Genomic DNA, 19,589 nt, shown 5'->3' on the forward strand with positions numbered 1-19,589 from the left:
AAAGTTCTCTCTCCCACCATGCATCTTGCACCCCCTCACCTCCCCCAGTCCACCTTCTATCCATTACCCAAAAAAAATCATCCAACAGGGAACAAATACAAAGCAGCCCAATTATTACTAGCTGTGGTACCTTTCTTGCTCATATTGGTTAATGACCACAGGTGATGATTAATTCTTTATACCCATTTCTGCCCTCAATCTCGTGATACAAAAAACTTTTGATGACAGGCAGTGGTGGTGCATGCCTTTAATCCCAGCAAGGCAAAGGCAAAGGCAAGGAAAATCTCTGTGAATTTGAGGCCAGCCTTGTAAGGGGCCGTGGGCCCAAAACTATTCGGCTTAAAGCCCACCTTTGTAAGACTTTTAATGACCTGTAAGTTTGTGGCTTAAAGCCAGCTCTGTGAGCCTCCTGTAACCTGTAATTAGATACGGTTTGGCCAAGCAGAACTGCTAACTGCTTCTGTTCCGAGAAAGGGTCTGGAGCTTTTCTGTTCGCTGTTCCAAGAAAGACCACTAGATTTTCCGGCTGACAAGAAGAATGTTCCAGTCCCAGCAAATACCTGATGTTCCTTCTATTATTCCCCCCAATTCTATTGTTGCAGGGCTATTTAAGCCCACTCTAAGCCCCAGTAAATCGAGACCTTGACATTGCACAGATGGACTCTTGTCCTTTCTTGCGCCGCTTGGTCTCCATTCCTCTCTCGCCCTCATGACCCCTTTAGGTGACAACCCCCTCGAGACCCTCGAATAACCTGGCCTGCTGGACGGGTCACAGCCTGGTCTTCAAAGAGAGTTCCAGGACAGTCTCCAAACCTACAGAGAAACCTTATTTGGACAAAAAAAAAAAAAAAAAAAAAAAAAAAACTTTTGATGAGTACATTTAAAGATTTGAAGTAGAGCTGTTTGTTTTTTATGTATCAAAGTTTAGGTTTGTGATTCCATTAAGGTTCCTTATAATAGCCGGGCAGTGGTGGCGCATGCTTTTAATCCCAGCACAGCAGGTAGATCTCTGAGTTCGAGACCAGCCTGGTCGACAAGGGCTAATGCCAGGACAGCCCCCAAAACCACAGAGAAACCCTGTCTCAAAAAAAAAAATTAAAAAATAAAAATAAAAAATAAAGATTCCTTACAAGATTGCCTTTCAAAATAAGTAATAAAGTGATCAGTCTTACATGGGGAAGAGTCTAGGCCTGGCCTAGGATGATGTGGTAGAGCCCCTTTTGAGGGCCTTACCCTGCCTGGGGAGTGGAGGGGGGATGGGTAGGGGCAGGTGGGATGTTGGGGGGGGAGGGAGAGGGAGAAGGAATTGACATGTGAAGCAAGCTTGTTCCTAATTTGAACTAATAAAAGAATTTTTAAAAAAGTGATTGGTCCTTTCTATGTAACTGCAAAAATGCAGCCTGACAGTAAAATAATACCTTGCTTGCCTACACTCTTACTCTAAACAAATTGCTTGGGTATGAATGTATGTGGGTTCTTGGGTTATTTTGTTTTTCACCTGTAATAATTAAAATGATTAATCATGTAGGGGATATGAAAAACATGCTGTTTTTTACTTGTACTCATTGCAATCAATTCAGTTGAAAAATAGAATGTAACCATATTAAAATTTTATATTGCCTAAAATATTTTGCTGGAGTATGTAATCTGTAAGGGAAAGAATAAAGGTAGAGTTAAAATGAAAAGGAAAACATCAAGACTAAAGATAGATGGAGAAGGAAAACACCAAGAGAGACAGAAGGGACATTTGTGGATAGAGATAAGAAAAGAATATACAGAATACAGAATCAGAATATAAAAGAACAAAGAAAATGTCTGAAGGAAACCATCAAGAGTGTGCAACAGGAGACTGCTTCCTGAACATAACACCAGTAACAAAGACACTGAGATCCACAATTAATAAATGGGACCTCCTGAAACTGAGAAGCTTCTGTAGCACAAATGACATGGTCAACAAGATGAAACGACAGCCCACAGAATGGAAAAGATCTTCACCAACCCCACATCTGACAGAGGCCTGATCTCCAAAATATACAAAGAACTCAAGAAGTTAGTCACCAAACAACAAATAATCCAATTTAAAAATTGGGTACAGATCTAAATAGAGAATCCTCAATAGAGGAATCTCAAATGGCTGAAAGGCACTTAAGAAATTGCTCAACATCCTTAGCCATCAGGGGAATGCAAACCAAAACAACTCTGAGATATCATCTTACATGTATCAAAATGACTAAAGTCAAAAATACCAATGGCAGTCTATGCTGGAGAGGATTGGAGAAAGGGAAACACTCCTCCACTGCTAGTGGGAGTGCAAACTTGTACAGCCACTTTGGAAATCAGTATGGCAGTTTCTCAGGAAAACGGGACTCAGTCTACCTCAAGATCCAGCAATTTCACTCTTAGGCATATACCCAAAGAAGCACACTCATACAGCAAGGACATCAGTTCAACTATGTTCATAGCAGCATTATTTGTAATAGCCAGAACATGGAAGCAACCTATATGCCCCTCAACCAAAGAATGGATAAAGAAAATGTGGTACATTTACACAATGGAGTACTTCTCGGTGGGAAAACACAATGGCATCTTGAAATTCAAAGGCAAATGGATGGAACTAGAAGAAAACATCCTGAGTGAGGTAACTCAGACACAAAAAGAAAACATGGTATGTACTCGCTCATTTTTGATTTTTAGACATAGAGCAAAGGATCACTAATCTACAATCCACACTGCCAAAGGAGCTAATGAATGTGTGGATTATAGGCTGGTAATCCTTTGCTCTTGAAGGGACCAGCTCCCCTTTCGGCAGTCATAGCGGCCGAACACGTGCTTGTTTGACCTTGTCTTAGTCACTAGAAAGTCAGATGCCTGCCTTGTGACAAGGAACCAATCAGACATTAGCTGGTGGCGCTATGCTTTACAACCCTGGGTGTACTTTACGGACAAGCACACAGCAATGATGCAGAGCATAGCAACCACCCTGGGAGGGCCTATGGGCCATAACAACCAGTTGGCCAGTCAACACAGGGCAAGCCCTCCAAGCCTGGAGGGTACACCAATAGTGAGCCTGTGCGTACCCCTAGACACTCCCCTTACACTGCCCTATAAGATCTCGGTCCTGTGGCTTCTCAGAGTCTTTTGTAGCCATCCACCATGGCAGGGGTTAGCTCATTAAATTACAATAAAGCCTCATGCAGTTTGCAGCAAGCTCTCAAATCTGCCTGGTGATTGGGGTGACCGAGGTCGTGGCCTGGGACCCCAGATACCTGAGTTTTCCGGGGGTCTAACACTCTGTGTCTAAATATCATATATGAGGGAGCAATTATGGTACTAGAAGAAACCATGCTGAGTGAGGTAACTCAGATACAGAAAAACAAACATGGACTCACTCATGAGTGGATATTAGACATAGAGCAAAGGGTGACCAACCTGTAATCCACAAACCCAGAGAATCTAGGAAACAAGGAGGATCCTAAGAGACACATACATGGACCCCCAAGAAGGGAAAAGGGACAAGATCTCCTGAGAAAATTGGAAGCATGGGGGAAAGGGAGAGGGAGGTAGCAGAAAGAGGAGGGGAGAAAGGGAGGGAAGAGGAGAACAGGAGGGATCAAGAAGGTCATGTTGGGGGAAGAACAGAAGAGGAGAGCAAGAAAAGAGATACCTTGATAAGGGGAGCAATTATGGGTTTAAAGAGAAACCTGTCACTAAGGAAATGTCCAGGGACCCACAAGGATGGCTCCAACTAAGAATCTAAGCAATAGTGAAGAGGATACCTTAAATGCCCTTCACCTATGATGAGATTGATGACTACCCTAAATGCCATCATAAAGCCTTCATCCAACAGCTGATGGAAGCAGAAGCAGAGATCCACAGCTAAGCACTGAGTGGAACTCCTGGAATCCAGTTGCAGAGAAGGAGGAGTGATGAGCAAAGGAGTCAAGACCATGCTTGGGAAACTTACAGAAACAGCTGACCTGAGCAAGTGGGAGCTTATGGACCCAGTCCGACAGCTGGGGAACCAGCATAAGACTGAATCAGGCCCCCTGAATGTGGGGGACCAAAATATTTCCACTATGGAATATTTTGAGATCCAGCCTTTGGTTTCACTAAACAGGAATACTGGAAAGCTCCGGCCCACTATTGTATTGTTAATGCCAGTAGAGCTACTATTGTTTACCATGGCCTCAGGGTAATATGCCTCCTAATTTGCATCTCTATGCACCTAAGCATCTGAATAGGCCTGCACCTGGGCAGGGAGATGAGAGGTGTGTGAGTAACTTGTGAGAACAGAAGGTTAGGAGTTAGGGGCAATCGACCAGAGAGCAGAGAGGGAACAAAGAGAGAAATGGTTCCCTCGTGGTCATGGCAGGATGGTTAAGAAATAGCAGAAAAGATGGCTAATAAAGAAATGACTCTAGGCTAATAAAGAAACTGAGAGCTCTCTAAAGATGACAAGATGCCTGTGTTTGGTCTTTATTGCTGCTGGGTTGCTAGGCGCTTCCAGGTCCACACACCCCCACACAGGCAGAACCTCATGGATTAAGGCTGAGACATACTGGGTCACAACACTTGAACGTGGATGTCAGTTGAGGGGGCTGGGCAGTCTATGGAGCCTCTGGCAGTGGAACCATTATTTATCCCTACTGTACAAATGGGCTTTGGGATGAAGGGATAGTCTCTCAGCCTAGATACATGGGGGATGGCCTAGGTCCTGCCCCAAATGATGTGACAAACTTTTGTGGCCTCACCCTCCCTGAGGAGTGGATGGGGGTGGGATGGGGAGTTGGTGGGGGGATGGGAGGACAGGAGAGAGAGGGAACTGGGATTGGTACGTAAAATAATATTGTTTTTAATTTAAATAAAAATTAATTTTAAAAAAATGGAATACTCTTACTCACCTTCTCTCCAATCTACCTGTCTCACTCCAAAGAATGAAGTTAAATGGGAGATCCACAAGTAGATCTCTCACAAATGCTCATGGCTGCCATCATCTCAGCCTGGGGAGAATCAAAATGCCCTTCAGTAATGGAATCACCAGATTAAACAGACTGCCACATCCAGGCATAGAATGTGTGTCTGCAACCAGAGCAACTTGGCTGTTGTCAAAAACTGACACAACAGCCAGGAAGTGGTGGCGCATGCCCGGCTAGGAAGTTCACTTGTTTTGTGGTAACACAATCCATGACTGTTCCATACCTCGTTGGTGGGAGTTGGACCTCAGAATGTGATGTGATTGGCTAATTTATAATTGCTGAGAAAAAGAAGACTGTGATAGGAAGTCTCAAGAGTGTCCAAGGCAGGAGCTGAGCGTTGGTGGTGCACGCCTTTAATCCCAGTACTCGGAAGGCAGAGGCAGGCGGATCTCTGTGAGTTCGAGGCCAGCCTGGTCTACAGAGCAAGTGCCAGTATAGGCTCCAAAGCTACACAAAGAAACCCTGTCTCGAAAAACCAAAAAAAAAAAAAAAAAAAAAGTGTCCAAGGCAGGGGCTGAAGGTTAAGTGATTAAAAGCACTGGCTATCCTTCCAAAGGATCAGGGTTCAATTCCCAACACTCACAACTGTCTGTAAGCTTCAGTACCAGGGGATCCAACATTTGCACATGAAAAAAAATAAATCATTAAAAAAAAAAGTGTCCAAGCCTTGGCAGATAGCACATGCATGGGGTATCAGGATGGGAGAGGTTTATGGAATAGTGGTTATTGGTGGCTTATTCACCTTTAATAGAGGGGGAAAAATTCTTGCCCGGTATGATGACAGGCAGAGGGAGATGGATCTCTGAGTTCCAGGCTATCTAGGTCTAGTAGAAAATGCCAGGCAAGCCAGGGATACATAAGGATCCTGTCACAAAAAAAAAACAAGAACATTGTGAGATGTGGAAATGTGAGATGTGGAAAACTAGCCAAGGACACAAAGGACCCAGAAACAGTTTTGGAACAAGATAGATGAGGTTTTAAGAAAATGAAGAACATCAGAGCTAAGTGTGGTGGCATGCTTGTAATCCTGTCACTGCAGAGGTAGACCAGGAGGGTCAGGAGTTCAAGGTCATCCTTGGCCGCATAAACAAGCTGGAGCTACCAGAGACTCTGCCTCAATAAAAATCAAGTAACACCAGCTGCAACACTTGGCTCTGCACCTCACCTGGGTAGTACAATAGAGCCAACCTTGTTGGCAAAGGAGTGGGTGAGCCAGCCCTGAAGCTGCAAGCATGGGAGAGCTGTCCCCACTACTCCCCTGTCGTGTGATGGTGTGGGAGGGTGAGAGATGCTCCCCATGACCCCTCATACCTTTCCACCTACAGACAAGAGAGCTGACCCTCCATCTTACCAGCTACAGCATCAGGAAAGCAGGCCCTGCCCCTCACCTAGGAAGCACAGCAGAGCTGCTCAGTGGTCAGAGGTGAGGGTGACCCAGCCCCAATGTTATGAGAAAAGGAGAGATGTCCCCATTACTCATCAGACGTGTGGTAGCATGGGCGCCCCCTACCTACCGCCCATCAACCCGAGACAGGTGGCCTTGGGAAGCTCTGCCCCTACCTCTCATCAGCTGCAGCACTCAGAAGAGTGACCCCCTTATCTTACATGGGCAACAAAATGGAGCTGGCCCTAATGGCACAGGTGTGGAAGAGCCAACTCCGAGAACACAAAAGCAGAACTGGTCCCACCCCTCACTCATTGTTGTAAGAGGTGAATTAGCTGGGGCAAGCTGGAGGGCTCACCCTGGTGGTGAGGACAGGTAAGAACTGGCTGGTGAAGCAACCCTACAGCTGCCTAGGCCCAGAACCAGGGTTATGACTTGGCTTGCCCCAACATCTACCTCATTTATGATCTGCTGGAGCACATGAAGGGATAGCCTAGAACAGTCTCAGTGAGGGCCCAGCATGGATAGTGTAGCAGAAACCAGAGGCCTCGAACCAGATCAATGACTCTTTGCAATGAATTCTTGCAAGTAAGACATATGGACTGGGGAGGGGCCAGGTGTTGCTGCGTGACTCACAGTGTCACACTGCAGCTTCCATGACAAGATTTTTAATGTTTTTCTCTTTTTTCCCCTTTCCTCCTAAATTTTGTTTTATTTGGGATGGGGATACAGGGACAGAAAGTGGATTCAAAGGAATGGGGAAATGAATGAGATCAAGATACAAGATGGATGTAAAAGACACATAAAATAAATAAAAAGAAAAAAATAACAATAGCCCCCCCACCACCATTACCAAAAATATGTAAAATTTGATGTTGGGAACTGAGTTTGATCACAACACTGTAAAAGAAAAAAAGTAATAATCTCTTTATTTTGGAAATTTCAAACGACAATTAGAGTATAAAAATAATGTAGTGAACCTAACCCTCAGCAAGTTCAGTCATGTGTCTCTAAGAGAGAGCCCGGACTTCAGTCCTTACTAGCATCCATGAGGCCCTGGGTTCAATCCCAACAACCTCAAAAAAGAAAAAGAGGGCCTGAGAGATGGCTCAATGGTTAAGAGCACTGGCTGCTCTTCCAGAAATCCTGAGTTCAATTCCCAGCAACCACATGGGGGCTCACAACCGTCTATAATGGGATCTGATGCCCTCTTCTGGCAAGAGGGCATACATACAGACAGAGCACTCAGACCAAAAAAAAAAAACATAAATAAAATTAATTTAAAAAAGAAAATTAGAAAGTTCCTCTATCACCTAAAAATACACTTATTCCCAGGATGAATAACTAGCTATTCACAAATCAAAACTGAGCAGAGACGAGGGACACAGGATGCTGATCTGCCAGCTGGGCTGAAGAGGAGCTAAGCACCTCTGAGGCCTGCAAGCTCTGAGTCTCCCTTCCCTCCTGCCCATTCCTAAGGGCACTGGCTGTTTAGGTGGAAGCCCTACAACCATCCATATATACCCCAAAAGTTGGGATGTTAGGGATCCCCAGCTAGGGGCCCCATTCGACACACTAGTCTCACTCCTCCCATTTATCTGAGAAAGCCCACTAAAAGTCAGCCCCTCCGAGGGGCTGCTCAAGACCATGCCTACAGGCTATATAAGACCTGGTAGCCATGTTTGCCATGTGATTCCTCCCCTGCCTCCCCAAGGGTCACCCAGGAGATGCTTTGCCCTGTTCATTAGACCTGGGTTTATTAATTTGGTTTAACTTCGATTATTGCATCAGTGGCAGGGGAACCCAACAACCTCCTAGCAGAGGAGGGGGCAAGCTGAGTTAGGAAGTGCAGGTCCTTAGGTAGTGCATGATAAAGAGTTTCTCCCATGTTCTGGAGGCTCCTGCTACCATCTCACTGAATAGGAGCACAGAGACACAGTGGGAGCTGAAGGGGGCTGTCACTCCAGGGGCTCAGTGTATGCTAAACCAAGTGGTTGGTACCAGAGCTGCTGGAGACTGAGGTGGGGTAGAGGGTGACACTTCAGCAGTGTCTCTCAAATCCTTCCAGTTCCATACAGCCTGGAGTGCCCTGGATATAGGTCTGGCCTTTCCAATAGGAATTCAGCTATCGGTTCCTGATTGCCTGATGGTTCTTGGGTACAGCCACATATCTCAGCTTCTTCATGACGGAGGGCCAGCCCAGCAGCTTCTGGTCCCACATGTACTCTGGGGACAGCACCTTAGTTGGCTTGTGGTATAGAAGGTACTTGTTCAGATGGCTCTCATCATGCCACACGGCCTCAATGCCATTGGCCTTGTCCTTCACCATAGCCTGATGACAGGCCTTGGTGAGACGGTGCACCTCCACCACTGACCCCCCAAAGAAGGCCCCCATGTAGTAAAAGTCACCCTCATCCCGGGGGATATAGGCCTGGGACTTCGGCCGGCGCTCATAGGTAAAGGCCTCTCGGCTGCTACTGTAGAAGCCAGGATGCAGGGTGCCGAAGAGTGCTGAGAGAATCTCCACACCCACGTGGTCACTGAACTTCATGTCCACATCTGCACACACCAGGTAATCCACCTCGTGCAGAAAGCGCTGCTCTGAGAAGCGGCTGATCATCTCCATCCTGTGCATGGACACATCCTGCCACCGGGTGTAGTTGCGCACAGTCAGCACCACCAGCTTCCGGCCTGCTCCTAGCGGCACCTGCGGCACATCGGCTGGACGGTCAGTGAAGACATAGTAGGTGACCTTGTGTCCCACCATGAAGTGCTGCTCTGCCGTCTCCAGGAACAGTTTCAGGAACACCACGTACCTGTGAGGGAGGACAAAGTGGTACGGACAGGTTTAACACAGCTAGGTCCAGACTAACGAGGGCAGAAACTATCCTGGAGAAACCATGGCTACCCAGAGGCTTGAAGCAGCAGCATCCTGAAGATGGAGGTTCCTGTCCTGCCTGGTCCCACAGCCACTTTGCCCCAAGTAAACACACAGAGACATATTAATTACTAAACTGTTGGCCAATGGCTCAGACTTCTTATTGGCTAGCTCTGTCTTAATTATTAACCCATTTCTATTAATCTATGTATTTCCATGTGCTCTTATCTTACCGGAGAAGGGTCCAGACCTGTTACTCCTTCCTCTGCTACATGGCATCTCTTGGCCGCCACTCTCTGCTTTCCTCTCCCCAGCCTTTTCCTGGTCCAGTAGCCCCACCTAGCCTTCCTGCCTGACTACTGGCCAAACAGTTTTATTCATCAACCAATAAGATAAACATATATACAGAAGGACATCAGCATCCCCACTTTACAGGTGTCCTGACCTGTCCACTGGCTGTATTTGACCCCACACTCCTTTTGCTGCAGAAGGATGCAACATCAGCACCACATCTTAGCAAGGAATGTTGAGACAGAGCCCTAGAAGCTTCCAGCCAGGCGGCAGAGATGACTCCAGACCTGGGTATCCAGGCAGATGCCCTGAAGATAGCTCCGGTTTTGGCAATCCCCTCAGCAAGCCACCTCTCCATGAGTCTGTCACCCTCGCCCCAAAAAAATGACAGCTCCATCCCAAGACAGTCTATACCCCACACCCATGCATTGGCCTGAGCAGAGCCTGTGCTCACAGGGCCCCACATTCTAAGCCCTGGTGGAATAGATGGATTTTTAAGTGTATGGTACCTGCATCCCTCCTTTGTGTCACTCTCCAAGGCACTGTCTCAGGAAAGGAAGGGCTTTCTGTATCCCAGACCTCCCTCCTCAGAGGCTTGAAGGTGCTGTGGACAATGCACTAGGTAACTCATTTATGTCCCCAAGTGTCATCCCACATTCACTCCAACAGAGAAAGGAACAATCTCACAGAGTAGACAAGGAAGGGGAGACAGACACCCAAGAAAAAAGGGCAAGCCTAAGCCAAACCTTCAGGTCCAAGGTCAAAAGGTTTCTAACCCGGGTTCTATGTCATCTCCTAGCCCAAGAAGTTTTCACCTGATTCAGATGGCTTCTTCTCCCTTGATGACCCCCCAGGGCCATGTGCCACCACCATGGGAACAGGGGATCCCCACCACCTGGTCAGGGCGCCAAGCCTCTGTACTTCAATGTCAGAAACAGGCAAGTGTCTGTGTTCCCTGTGCAAAGGTGACCATAGGGTCCCAGCTGGTTCCCTCAGAGGCTTCTTCCCACCAAGCACCTTCCCACACCTGGCAGAACTTTGCTCATGTACCCAGCAGCACCAGACAAGGTAGTGTTTGTGTCTTGTTACTATGAAGTTCTTTGTCCCTAGGAGCTGCAGGCATTCTCAAGGTGCCCAAGATCCTCCCCCAGCTGAGCCCCAAACCTCTCTCAAGTCTGATTGTTACAAAGGACTCAGAGTGTCCCTTGAATCTCACCCAGCACTGCAGAGAAGGACAAAGGCCCTCACTCCTCATATGCAGGCCACACAGTGGCTTCTCTCAGTCCCCACAGCCTTACACACAGAAATGCTGCCCTTGTCCTGCTCCACACAGGGTCCCACAAGCCTGACCCAGAGTCTCAGGGCTTCACAGGTCTGCTACTCACTACCCCCAGGGCTGAGGTTAAATGTTACACCCAACCCTTGCTGTCCAATTAGTCCAGCATCTGAGGACACATCAGTGACCACAGCTCTGCTGACATTCTGTCCCTTACTGCCAGCCCTGGGAATGAAGACACCCACCTGAAGTGTGTGCTGAGGGACACAAATGTCACCTGGCTGAGAGCACAAAGGGAGGGGCAGCTGGTCTGGAGTTCTAGAAAGAGGCAGAGCTGGGTTCACTCACCTGTGAACCCATCAGACCTCAGGAAGGTGTCAGAGTGAACCAGCAGCACCCCCAATGCATATTACATACAAGAATGGAGCTTGGTCTGCCTGGTGTCCACCTTGACGTGTGTGTGTGTGTGTGTGTGTGTGTGTGTGTGTGTGTGTGTGTGTGTGTGTTTGCTCATGCCCATTGTATATATTCATGTTTAACTTGCCTGTGTGTCTGTGTGGGGGCCAGAAGTTGACTTTGGGTGTCTGTGTTGTTCGTCTTTTTTTGTTCTTTGGACAGGGTCCCTTCTCTGACTGAGAAGCTCACTGTTTGGCTAAGCTGTCCAGAAAGCTGCCTGAATCCACTTGTCTCTCCCCTCTGCCTAAAGTGCTGGGATTGCAAGGGTGTGCCACTATACCCAGCCTTCACATGGGAGTTAGGGATCAAATCAGGTCCTCATGCCCCTGAAGAAAGTGCTTACCTACTAGCCATCTGTCCAGAACCCACTGCTTACTTTTTGATAGCAAACACGGTCAGTCCAACTGTGGTGTTCTGAAGCCTGAACTGCTCATTCAGAATGTCAATGTTGAAGGTGCCTTCCCAGATGATAGGAGCCAGCCAAGGAGTCAAGACAAGAACATCATTCCTACTACATGGGGAGAGAGAGCCACAGGCAACACATGACCAAACAGGCCTGCAGGAACCTTCTCAGATTCCACACCCTCAGCTTCCTCCAGGGCTGCCTACCTTCCTGGAGTGGGCCTGAGTCACTCAGCATCAGTTCTCACTGACTCTGCCCCCCGCCCAACTCCACCAAGCTCTAAAAGCAGCTGAGTTTACAACCACTGCACCCACATCTCTGAAACCCTGATGACAGAGACAGGAAACAAGGAGCAAAGCCCGGTTGGGAAACAAGATTTTCTGGGCTGCAGATCTGAATCAGACAAACCTAAGACTCCGAAAGGGTTGGTGGAGTGAGGGCAATGACAATCATAAATTTTTGTTTTTTCTGAGTTTTGTTTTTTCTGGTGCTCAAGACTGACCCAGAGCCTCAGCTGTGCTACTGAAATTTTCCCCACTGCAAGCAAATCGTCCTTTAGTACCTTTTTGACTCCTGGACTACACATGCACTGGCTAAATCTACTCACCTGGGTGTTAGCACCTTTGGCTGGGCATAGACCATTCTGAAAAAAGAAAACACAGGAGCTCAAAGTGACAGAAAGGTCAGTGGGAAGCATGTCACTGGCAGTGTGGACCAAGCAAACAGACCTGAATGAGTGGTGGCAACCAAGTCATGTCTGTCCATGATCCTGGGAGCCAAGGATGAGTTGAAGCAGGAAAATCACAGTCTTACTTGATACATGGTAGGAAGAGGAAAGCCCCACCCCCCCACCACCCCACCCCCCGCCTGCGCCTGTGGGCTTGGGCCAGACACACCCAGGCAGAGAGGAGCTCCCTGCTCCCCGAATCTGCTAGCACCCCACTCTTCCATTCCGCCGACCGACCGAGGAACTAGGAACTAGTGAGGAGACTACCAGGAGCATCAAGACCATCCAGAGTTGTGGACATTGAATTCTTGGCCCCCACACACCACTGGGTCACAAGAGGAGATAGAGAGACCCCACCTGCACCCACTAAAAGAAGATATGGGGAGAAGACAGAATAAGATTTCACTCAACAACAGAAAGACCAATATGACACCACCAGAATCTAGGGACTCCACTCCAGCAAGAGCCCAACACAGAGCATGAAGATGAGATGGANCCCCACCCCACCCCCCGCTACCTCCACTTAAGGCTGGGAGAGCTAAAGACTACTTTAATTCACAAGCCAGATGAGACTGAACAAGTCTGTCTCTGGTAGATATGTTGGTCCTCTCTTGGCTGGTGGCACAGAGTCCTGGCTCTCTGTCTCTGTCAGAGACCAGCCTGAGCATTTGACTAGCCCAAACAACTGTGTAAAGTGCTTCCCACAAAAGGCCTGGGGCAGTGTGTGTCAGTGGGCTGTCCCCAAAAAAGGATGTCAAGCCCCAAGGGTCAGGAACCATCTCTGCTCATAACCTGCATGCCCACTGACCACTCCTGCAGAACACCTGGACTCAGTTCCCAGCACAAACATGGAGACCACAACAGTCTGTAACTCCAGTTCCCAGGGTCCTGGGGCCATTTTCTGGCTTCTTGGGACACAGGCATGAATGTGAGAAGCACAGCATAGACAAAGACCAAGGCCAGCCCCGCTGAAGGGCATACATGGCTTATGCAAAATGCAGAGCTGCTGGCTGCTGGAGAGGGTCAGCAGGCAGGATCCAGTTTCAGAAAGCCTCTCACCTTCTGTGTTGAAGGACCATTAGTTACTGTGAGGAAAGTAGAGATGAGACAGACAGACAAGCAGAGCTGGTGCAAGACCACAGGAGACCCAGGAAAGCAGACCAAAGCCAAGGGACACCTTCCAAAAGGCAGATTGACTGGACCTGGGGACTGTAGGGAGGGAGGGGCCTCCAACCTGGGTCTGGTGGTAGAAGACAAAAGCCCTTGCACTCAGCAGGCTGCTGGGGAGGTGGGTGGGGCATGGAAACTGTTCTTGGGGATGGATGCCTAGGCAGGTACAAAAGTGAGAATGAGACTGAATACAGGAAAAACAGTACTCCCTCCCCCAATACATTTGCCCTTTAGAGACAGCAGGGGCAGCTGAGGCTGCTCTGGGCAGCTTAGAGAAGGACTGGACCCATTCATGCAGAGGGACAGGCAGAGGCCACAAGGCAATGTGCAGCAGAAAGTTCATGCAGCCAGTAACACACACACACACACACACACACACACACAACACACATTCGACACCCACTCACCTAGTCTCAGCTTCTGAGTCTCCCAATTCCTGGCTTCTGTGGCTCACGAACCCATAGCTGTGGGAAGGACACGCACAGGGGCAGCTGTTCAGGACACAGACCTGAGTCTGGCTGTCTGTGCCTCCCTCCAGAATACACCACTGTATGCAGCACAGTGAGCACAGAGGTTCCCAGTGGGGGTGCAGGGCCACGTGACAGGACTAAGCATGCCTACCCCACTAGAAGAAGAGGGGACAAGAGGAAGGACCCTGGGGACAAGGCCTGCATCTGGACTCCTGTAGCAGTTTCAGACAGCCCCTTCTCAATGGCAGTTACCAACACCACAAGGCCATACCAGGGAATATTTCTTGGCTGTGTCTACAGAAGCCCCAGTAGACATGGCAGTGCCTTTGCTCTGTAAGGGGTCACAGACCATCTGCAACTAGAGAGGGTTACAGTCCAGCCCCCAGGTCTGTCTCCCTCTCCTTCCCCAGGCACACCCTCATGGCTAGGGCCAAATGACTGGGCACCCAGCCCCATACCTATTTGTGGAATCAGAGGGAGACAACTGTCCTGCAAGCAAACCTTCACTATGGGGACAAGCAAAAGCTGGACATGCCACTGTGTGAGCGGTCAAGAGCTCCCTCAGCACTGCCATGGTTGTGGGGATGCTCATGACTCAGGGTCCCCATGAGGGTCTCATGAGCTGTTCCTCGCCAGCCTGGATTCTTACCTAAAGAAGACCAAGGCAAGCACTATGAGGGGAAGGATTCCAAGGTGAAGCGAGCAGCATTTTGGTCTCCCTGAAAAACAGCAGCATAGGATCCAGTTACTCACCCCTTCCCGGACCTGACTCCCCTCCAGACCTCTCCTGAGACTCAGAGGTCATCCTCCAGACTGCTGACATGGCTCTGCCCTATCTCAGGCAGCCCTGAGGGAGCTCCAGCTCCACTGAGCAGCCAGAAGGAAAGAAAGTTATTTACTTCCAGTTCATGACTCCCTTAGGCCCTCAAGGTCCCCTAGGGCCCCCTTTTCCTCATGCCACTGAGCACCCCTTCCTGTGGTAAACTGAAATGAACCAAAATGAATGCCTCTATGCTGGCTCCATAGAGGAGGCTAGGAGGAATAGAGGAGACGAAGGAGATGGAGGGGAGGGATAGAGGGTAGATTTAATCAAAACATATCTATGCATGTATGAAATTCTCAAACAAGAAAAATAAATCTAAAAAAAGGAAGAATATTTTCAGTCAAGCTGAAGAGACAACTCAGCAGTTCAGAGGACACACTATACTTGCACAGCACCCAAGTTCAGTTCTCAGCAACCACATTAGGTGGCTCACAACCGCCTGTAAGTTGAGTTCTAAGCGGGCCTGCAGATACCTCTGGCCTCCACAGGTACCTGTTCACATACCTACACACAGACACACACACATTCACATAACTTTAGAATAATAAAGTTAAATCTTTAAAAAAAAAAAACTTATCTAGCCAGTTGGTGGTAGCATACACCTTTAATCACAGCACTTTGGAGGCATAGGCAGCAGGTGAACCTCTATAAATTTGAGATTAACCTGGTCTACAGAGTGAACTCCAGGATAGGCAAAGTTACACAAAGAAACCTGGTCTAAACACAAAAACAAGCAAAAAAGCCACTTAACTACACACATGTGGGTCCATTTCTGGACTCTTCATCCAGTCTATGGAACTTTGGGTCTATCCTAACTGCAACCTGCACTGACCCCCTATAAAGATACAGGTGTGAGTTGAGACTATAGGGACATATGGGCATATTGAAATCATATCTGGGAAACTGACTATGGTAATCGGAATAAGAATGGCCCCTACAGGCTCACTAGGGAGTCTCACTACTTGAGAAGGATCAGGAGATGTGGCCTTGTTAGAGTAGGTGTGGCCTTGTTGGAGGAAGTGTAATCACTGTTTTTTTTTTTGGTTTTTTTTTTCCTTTTTTTGAGACTTTAAAGTTTCAAAAGTACATGCCCAGCCCATGTCTCTGCCTGCTGCCTGGGGATCAGGATGTAGCTCTCTGTTACTGTACTAGAGCCAAATATGCCACCATGATGATAACGGACTGACTATAAGGCTCTGAAACTATAAGCAAGTCCCAATTAAATGTTTTCTTTTATAGGAGTTGCTGTGGTCACCAAGCACTGGGCCCAGCTCTAGGAGTCCAGTTGAAGAGAGAGGGGAGGGATTATATGAGCAAGGGGTGGAGTTCAAGATTGTGATGGGGAAACCCACAGAGACAGACGACCTGAGCTTGTGGGAACTCACAGACTCTGGACTGACTGACAGCTAGGAGGGAGCCAGCATGGGACTGACCTAGGCCTTCTGTATCTGGGTGACAACTGTCTAGCTTGGTCTTTTGTGGAGCATCTAGCAATGCAATCAGGACCTTTTCTTGATGCATGAGCTGGTTCTTGGATCCTACTCCCTATGGTGGGATGTCTTGTTCAGTCTTGATGGGGCAGCTGGTCCTGCCTCAGCTTGATGTGCCATACTTTGTTGATTCCCATGGGAGGCCTTACCCCATCTAAGTAGAGACAGAGGAGGGGTGGATGGGGGGAGTAGGGAGAAGGTGAGGGGAGGCAGCTGGAAGGGACAGGGGGAGGGAAAACTGGTTGGTATGCAAAATAAACTTTTTAAAATGATGGAAAAAAATCTTCCAAAATACAGGCTCTGATTCAGGCAGCCTACAATGCAGCCCAAGCAGACGCCCCCTAACAAGTTCCTAGGTGCTGCTCATGCTACAGTGGTTCTGTTACTTGGTGAGGGTGGGTGGGAGCAGAAACAGCAACAGTATTACCTGGGTGATTGTCAGGCCTCTGTCATCCACCTTAGACTGGGAAACCAGCATGGGACTAATCCAGACCCCATGGGCGTGGGTGTCAGTGAGGAGACCTTGGAAATTTATGGGGCCTTTTGTGGTGGATCGGTGTTTAACCCTAGCATAGGAGTAGACTTTGGGAGCCTATTCCACATGGAGGGATGCTCCCTGAGCCTAGACACAGGGGGGTGGGCCTGAGCCCTATCCCAAAGGATGTGGCGGACTCTGGGGACCCCCTATGGAGGGCCTCGCCCTCCCTGGGGAGCAGAAAGGTATGGGATAGGTAGGGTGTTGATTGGGGGGGCAGGGGAGGATGGGAGACAGGGGGAGCTGGGATTGACATGTGAAATAGTCTTGTTTCTAATTTAAATAAAAAATGGAAAGAAAAAAATAAAAATAAATAAATAAATGTGTCCCTCAAGTGGTCTGTGAATTATATATCTCAATAAAACAGAATTGTTTAAAAAAAAAAAAAACAGTGATTAAGACAGAAGCTGATACCAGGGAGCAGGTATTGCTGTGGCTTGTCGGCGGAATGTGGACTCTGCAATCCTGGGCTACAAAAGTGGTTGAACTCTTTAAGCCGGGTCTATTATGCATCCTAGTAGCAGCATGGAAGACAACAGTGCTCAGAGTGGTATAAATTATGAGGGCCCAGCTCAAGTTTCAGAGGGAAAGAATAATAATTAGTTAGTGACCTAAGGACCATCCTTGTGATATTTCGGCAAAGAACGTAGCTGCTTTCTGCCCTTGTCCAAAAAAAAAAAAAAAAAAAAAATATGCCAGAGGCTAAATTGAAGAGTTTTGGATTGATGGTATAGAAGAAGAGATTTAAAGACAACCTAATTGTTGACAGGGCAAATGACATTGCGTTATTAGTAATCACGCAGATCTATAATGAAAAAAAAAAAAAGCTGGGCAAAGAAAAATACAAAATGCCCACCCAGTGTGAGGAGAAAAGGAGCACCGAAAGGTATAATAGAGATAAGTCTAGTGCTCAATGAGGCAAAAAGTTTAATGAAGCAGGGGTGGGGCCTCACCCCATCTGCAGGGATTCCCGTGTCCTTCTGCCTTCCTCTGTTCTTAGCTCCCATTTCCCTGCGGACACTTTTCCAGGAGGCTGCCTGAGACTGTGCTCCCACCCGGGTGACATTAGAAAAAGGAAGGAAATGTGGAGAGAAAGCCTCCACGCGCCCGTGGCACGCGACACACACAGCCCGTGCGGCTTATGGCGGTCCCGCTGAGGTCACTCACCCAACCGCAGCTCCTCCGCACCTGCTCCAGCTCGCGCCACCCACCACCGTAGCATCTGAGCTCAACGTCCGCCCGAAGGATACTGGCAGGGAGGCACGCGCCCCTGAACACAGATCCTCCCACACCCGGAGCTTCCTAAAGACAACCGTTTCGGAGACAGAACCCGAGGTCGCATAACTAATAAAGGCTGGAGGTGGTGCCGAGAAGCCCCGCCCCTCCCAGCCTGTATCTCCGTCCCTCCCAGACCATTACCCCCCCCCACACACACACACACACACACACACACACACACGCCCCTTCCATTGATCCCACCCTGGAGCATCCTGAGCAGTTCCTGCCTAGAACCCCTCAGCTCCCTGCAAGGCCTTTAATACTTGCAGCTCTACACCCTGCCACTCCAGTTCTCAGGACTCAGATGCACCCCTCTGCGTCTCCAGCCCCATGGTCCTGTCCCAAGACCTAGGCTTTGTCCTCTGCCTGATAGGATTTCTAGACACTGACACTGTACCCTGCCAGAAGGAGGTCCCCTATAGTGGCTGGTGTTCCCAGGCCTCTTAGAGACCTCTTCACATTTCTCCTGCTTCCAGTTCTCCTGATCCAGTTTTAGCGGTAAGAACACAGACTCACCCAGAGGTGACCTGGTCAAGCAGCATGGAGTCTGGTGCCCCATAGCTTGATTAATTTTTAAATGTTTCTTACTCCCCTGTCCTCTCTAATTCCTGTCAGCTAACTGCTTTCATCTCCCCACCCATGTTGGGCCTAGGCCCCAGTGCCTCTGTGAGTCAGAAACCTGTTTCCTTAGGGCCACAGCATATCTTACCATTGACCTTCACTTATCTCCTAGACACTCCTTCTCAGACTTCCACTACCTGGTTGAGAGCTAGCTGGCCTGCTCAACAAGGAACTGGAAACCAGTGGCCAAGCCTCCACTCTCCCTCTCCTCATTTGGCTCATTAGGGGGTAGGGAGAGAGAGACTAAAACAGAGACACACACACAGAGACACAGACACACAGACACAGACAGACAGACAGACAGACAGACAGACACAGAGACACAGACACACACACACACACACACACACACACACACACACACACACACACACACGGGTGGGGGGGGCCGCGTAGCTGCTCCTCTCCCCAACCTGCTATATGGAGTCAATAGAGCACCATCAAAATCCTAGCAAGTTACTTTGTAAGTATCAAAAGGCTGACTGAGAGCTGGGAATTTGTCTCAGCAGGTAGAGTGGCTTTCCTATGCATACACAAAGCCAGAGTGTGATCCCAGCACATTTCAGGTGGAGGCAAGAGAATTAAGATTTCAAGGTCATCCTTGGCTACATAGTGAGTCCAACCTCTGTGTCAAAGAAAAAACAAAAAAACAAAAAGACTGATTTTAAAATTTAGAAGTAAAAGCCCCCAGGACAGCTGACACAGTGATGAGTGATAAAGCCAGAGGACTCCCACTACCTGAAGCAGCATGGTATTTGAAAACCTGGACAAAGATGAATGGAGCAGAATAAAGAGCCCAGAAATAGACCCA

At 48.4% G+C, this 19,589-nt stretch overlaps 1 protein-coding gene across 1 annotated transcript; it reads right to left on the reverse strand.

Annotated features, from left to right (window-relative positions):
• Positions 1–8,100: 8,100 nt before the first annotated feature.
• On the reverse strand, positions 8,101–18,716 carry Abo (ABO, alpha 1-3-N-acetylgalactosaminyltransferase and alpha 1-3-galactosyltransferase). Its single transcript, XM_035447088.1, has 8 exons — positions 18,555–18,716; positions 18,047–18,181; positions 16,288–16,399; positions 14,681–14,750; positions 13,969–14,025; positions 12,272–12,307; positions 11,638–11,772; positions 8,101–9,176 (listed from the first exon to the last, which is right to left on the reverse strand). The coding sequence occupies exons 1-8, from the start codon at positions 18,714–18,716 to the stop codon at positions 8,486–8,488; spliced, it is 1,398 nt and encodes a 465-aa protein (XP_035302979.1). The 3' UTR covers positions 8,101–8,485.
• Between the last annotated feature and the right edge of the window lie 873 nt (positions 18,717–19,589).

Source organism: Cricetulus griseus, chromosome 6 (genome assembly GCF_003668045.3).
Source record: "Cricetulus griseus strain 17A/GY chromosome 6, alternate assembly CriGri-PICRH-1.0, whole genome shotgun sequence".
Taxonomy (NCBI): Eukaryota; Metazoa; Chordata; class Mammalia; order Rodentia; family Cricetidae; genus Cricetulus; species Cricetulus griseus.

Excerpts from the sequence above, each read along its gene's own strand:
- Abo (XM_035447088.1), bottom strand. The coding sequence starts at position 18,716 with ATGGGGCACCAGACTCCATGCTGCTTGACCAGGTCACCTCTGGGTGAG. Across the intron at positions 16,400-18,046 it reads TGCGGAGGAGCTGCGGTTGG|GGAGTAGGATCCAAGAACCA; the intron begins GTGAGTGACCTC and ends ATCCCACCATAG. Across the intron at positions 14,751-16,287 it reads CCCAGATACAGAAGGCCTAG|GGAGACCAAAATGCTGCTCG; the intron begins GTCAGTCCCATG and ends GCTGTTTTTCAG.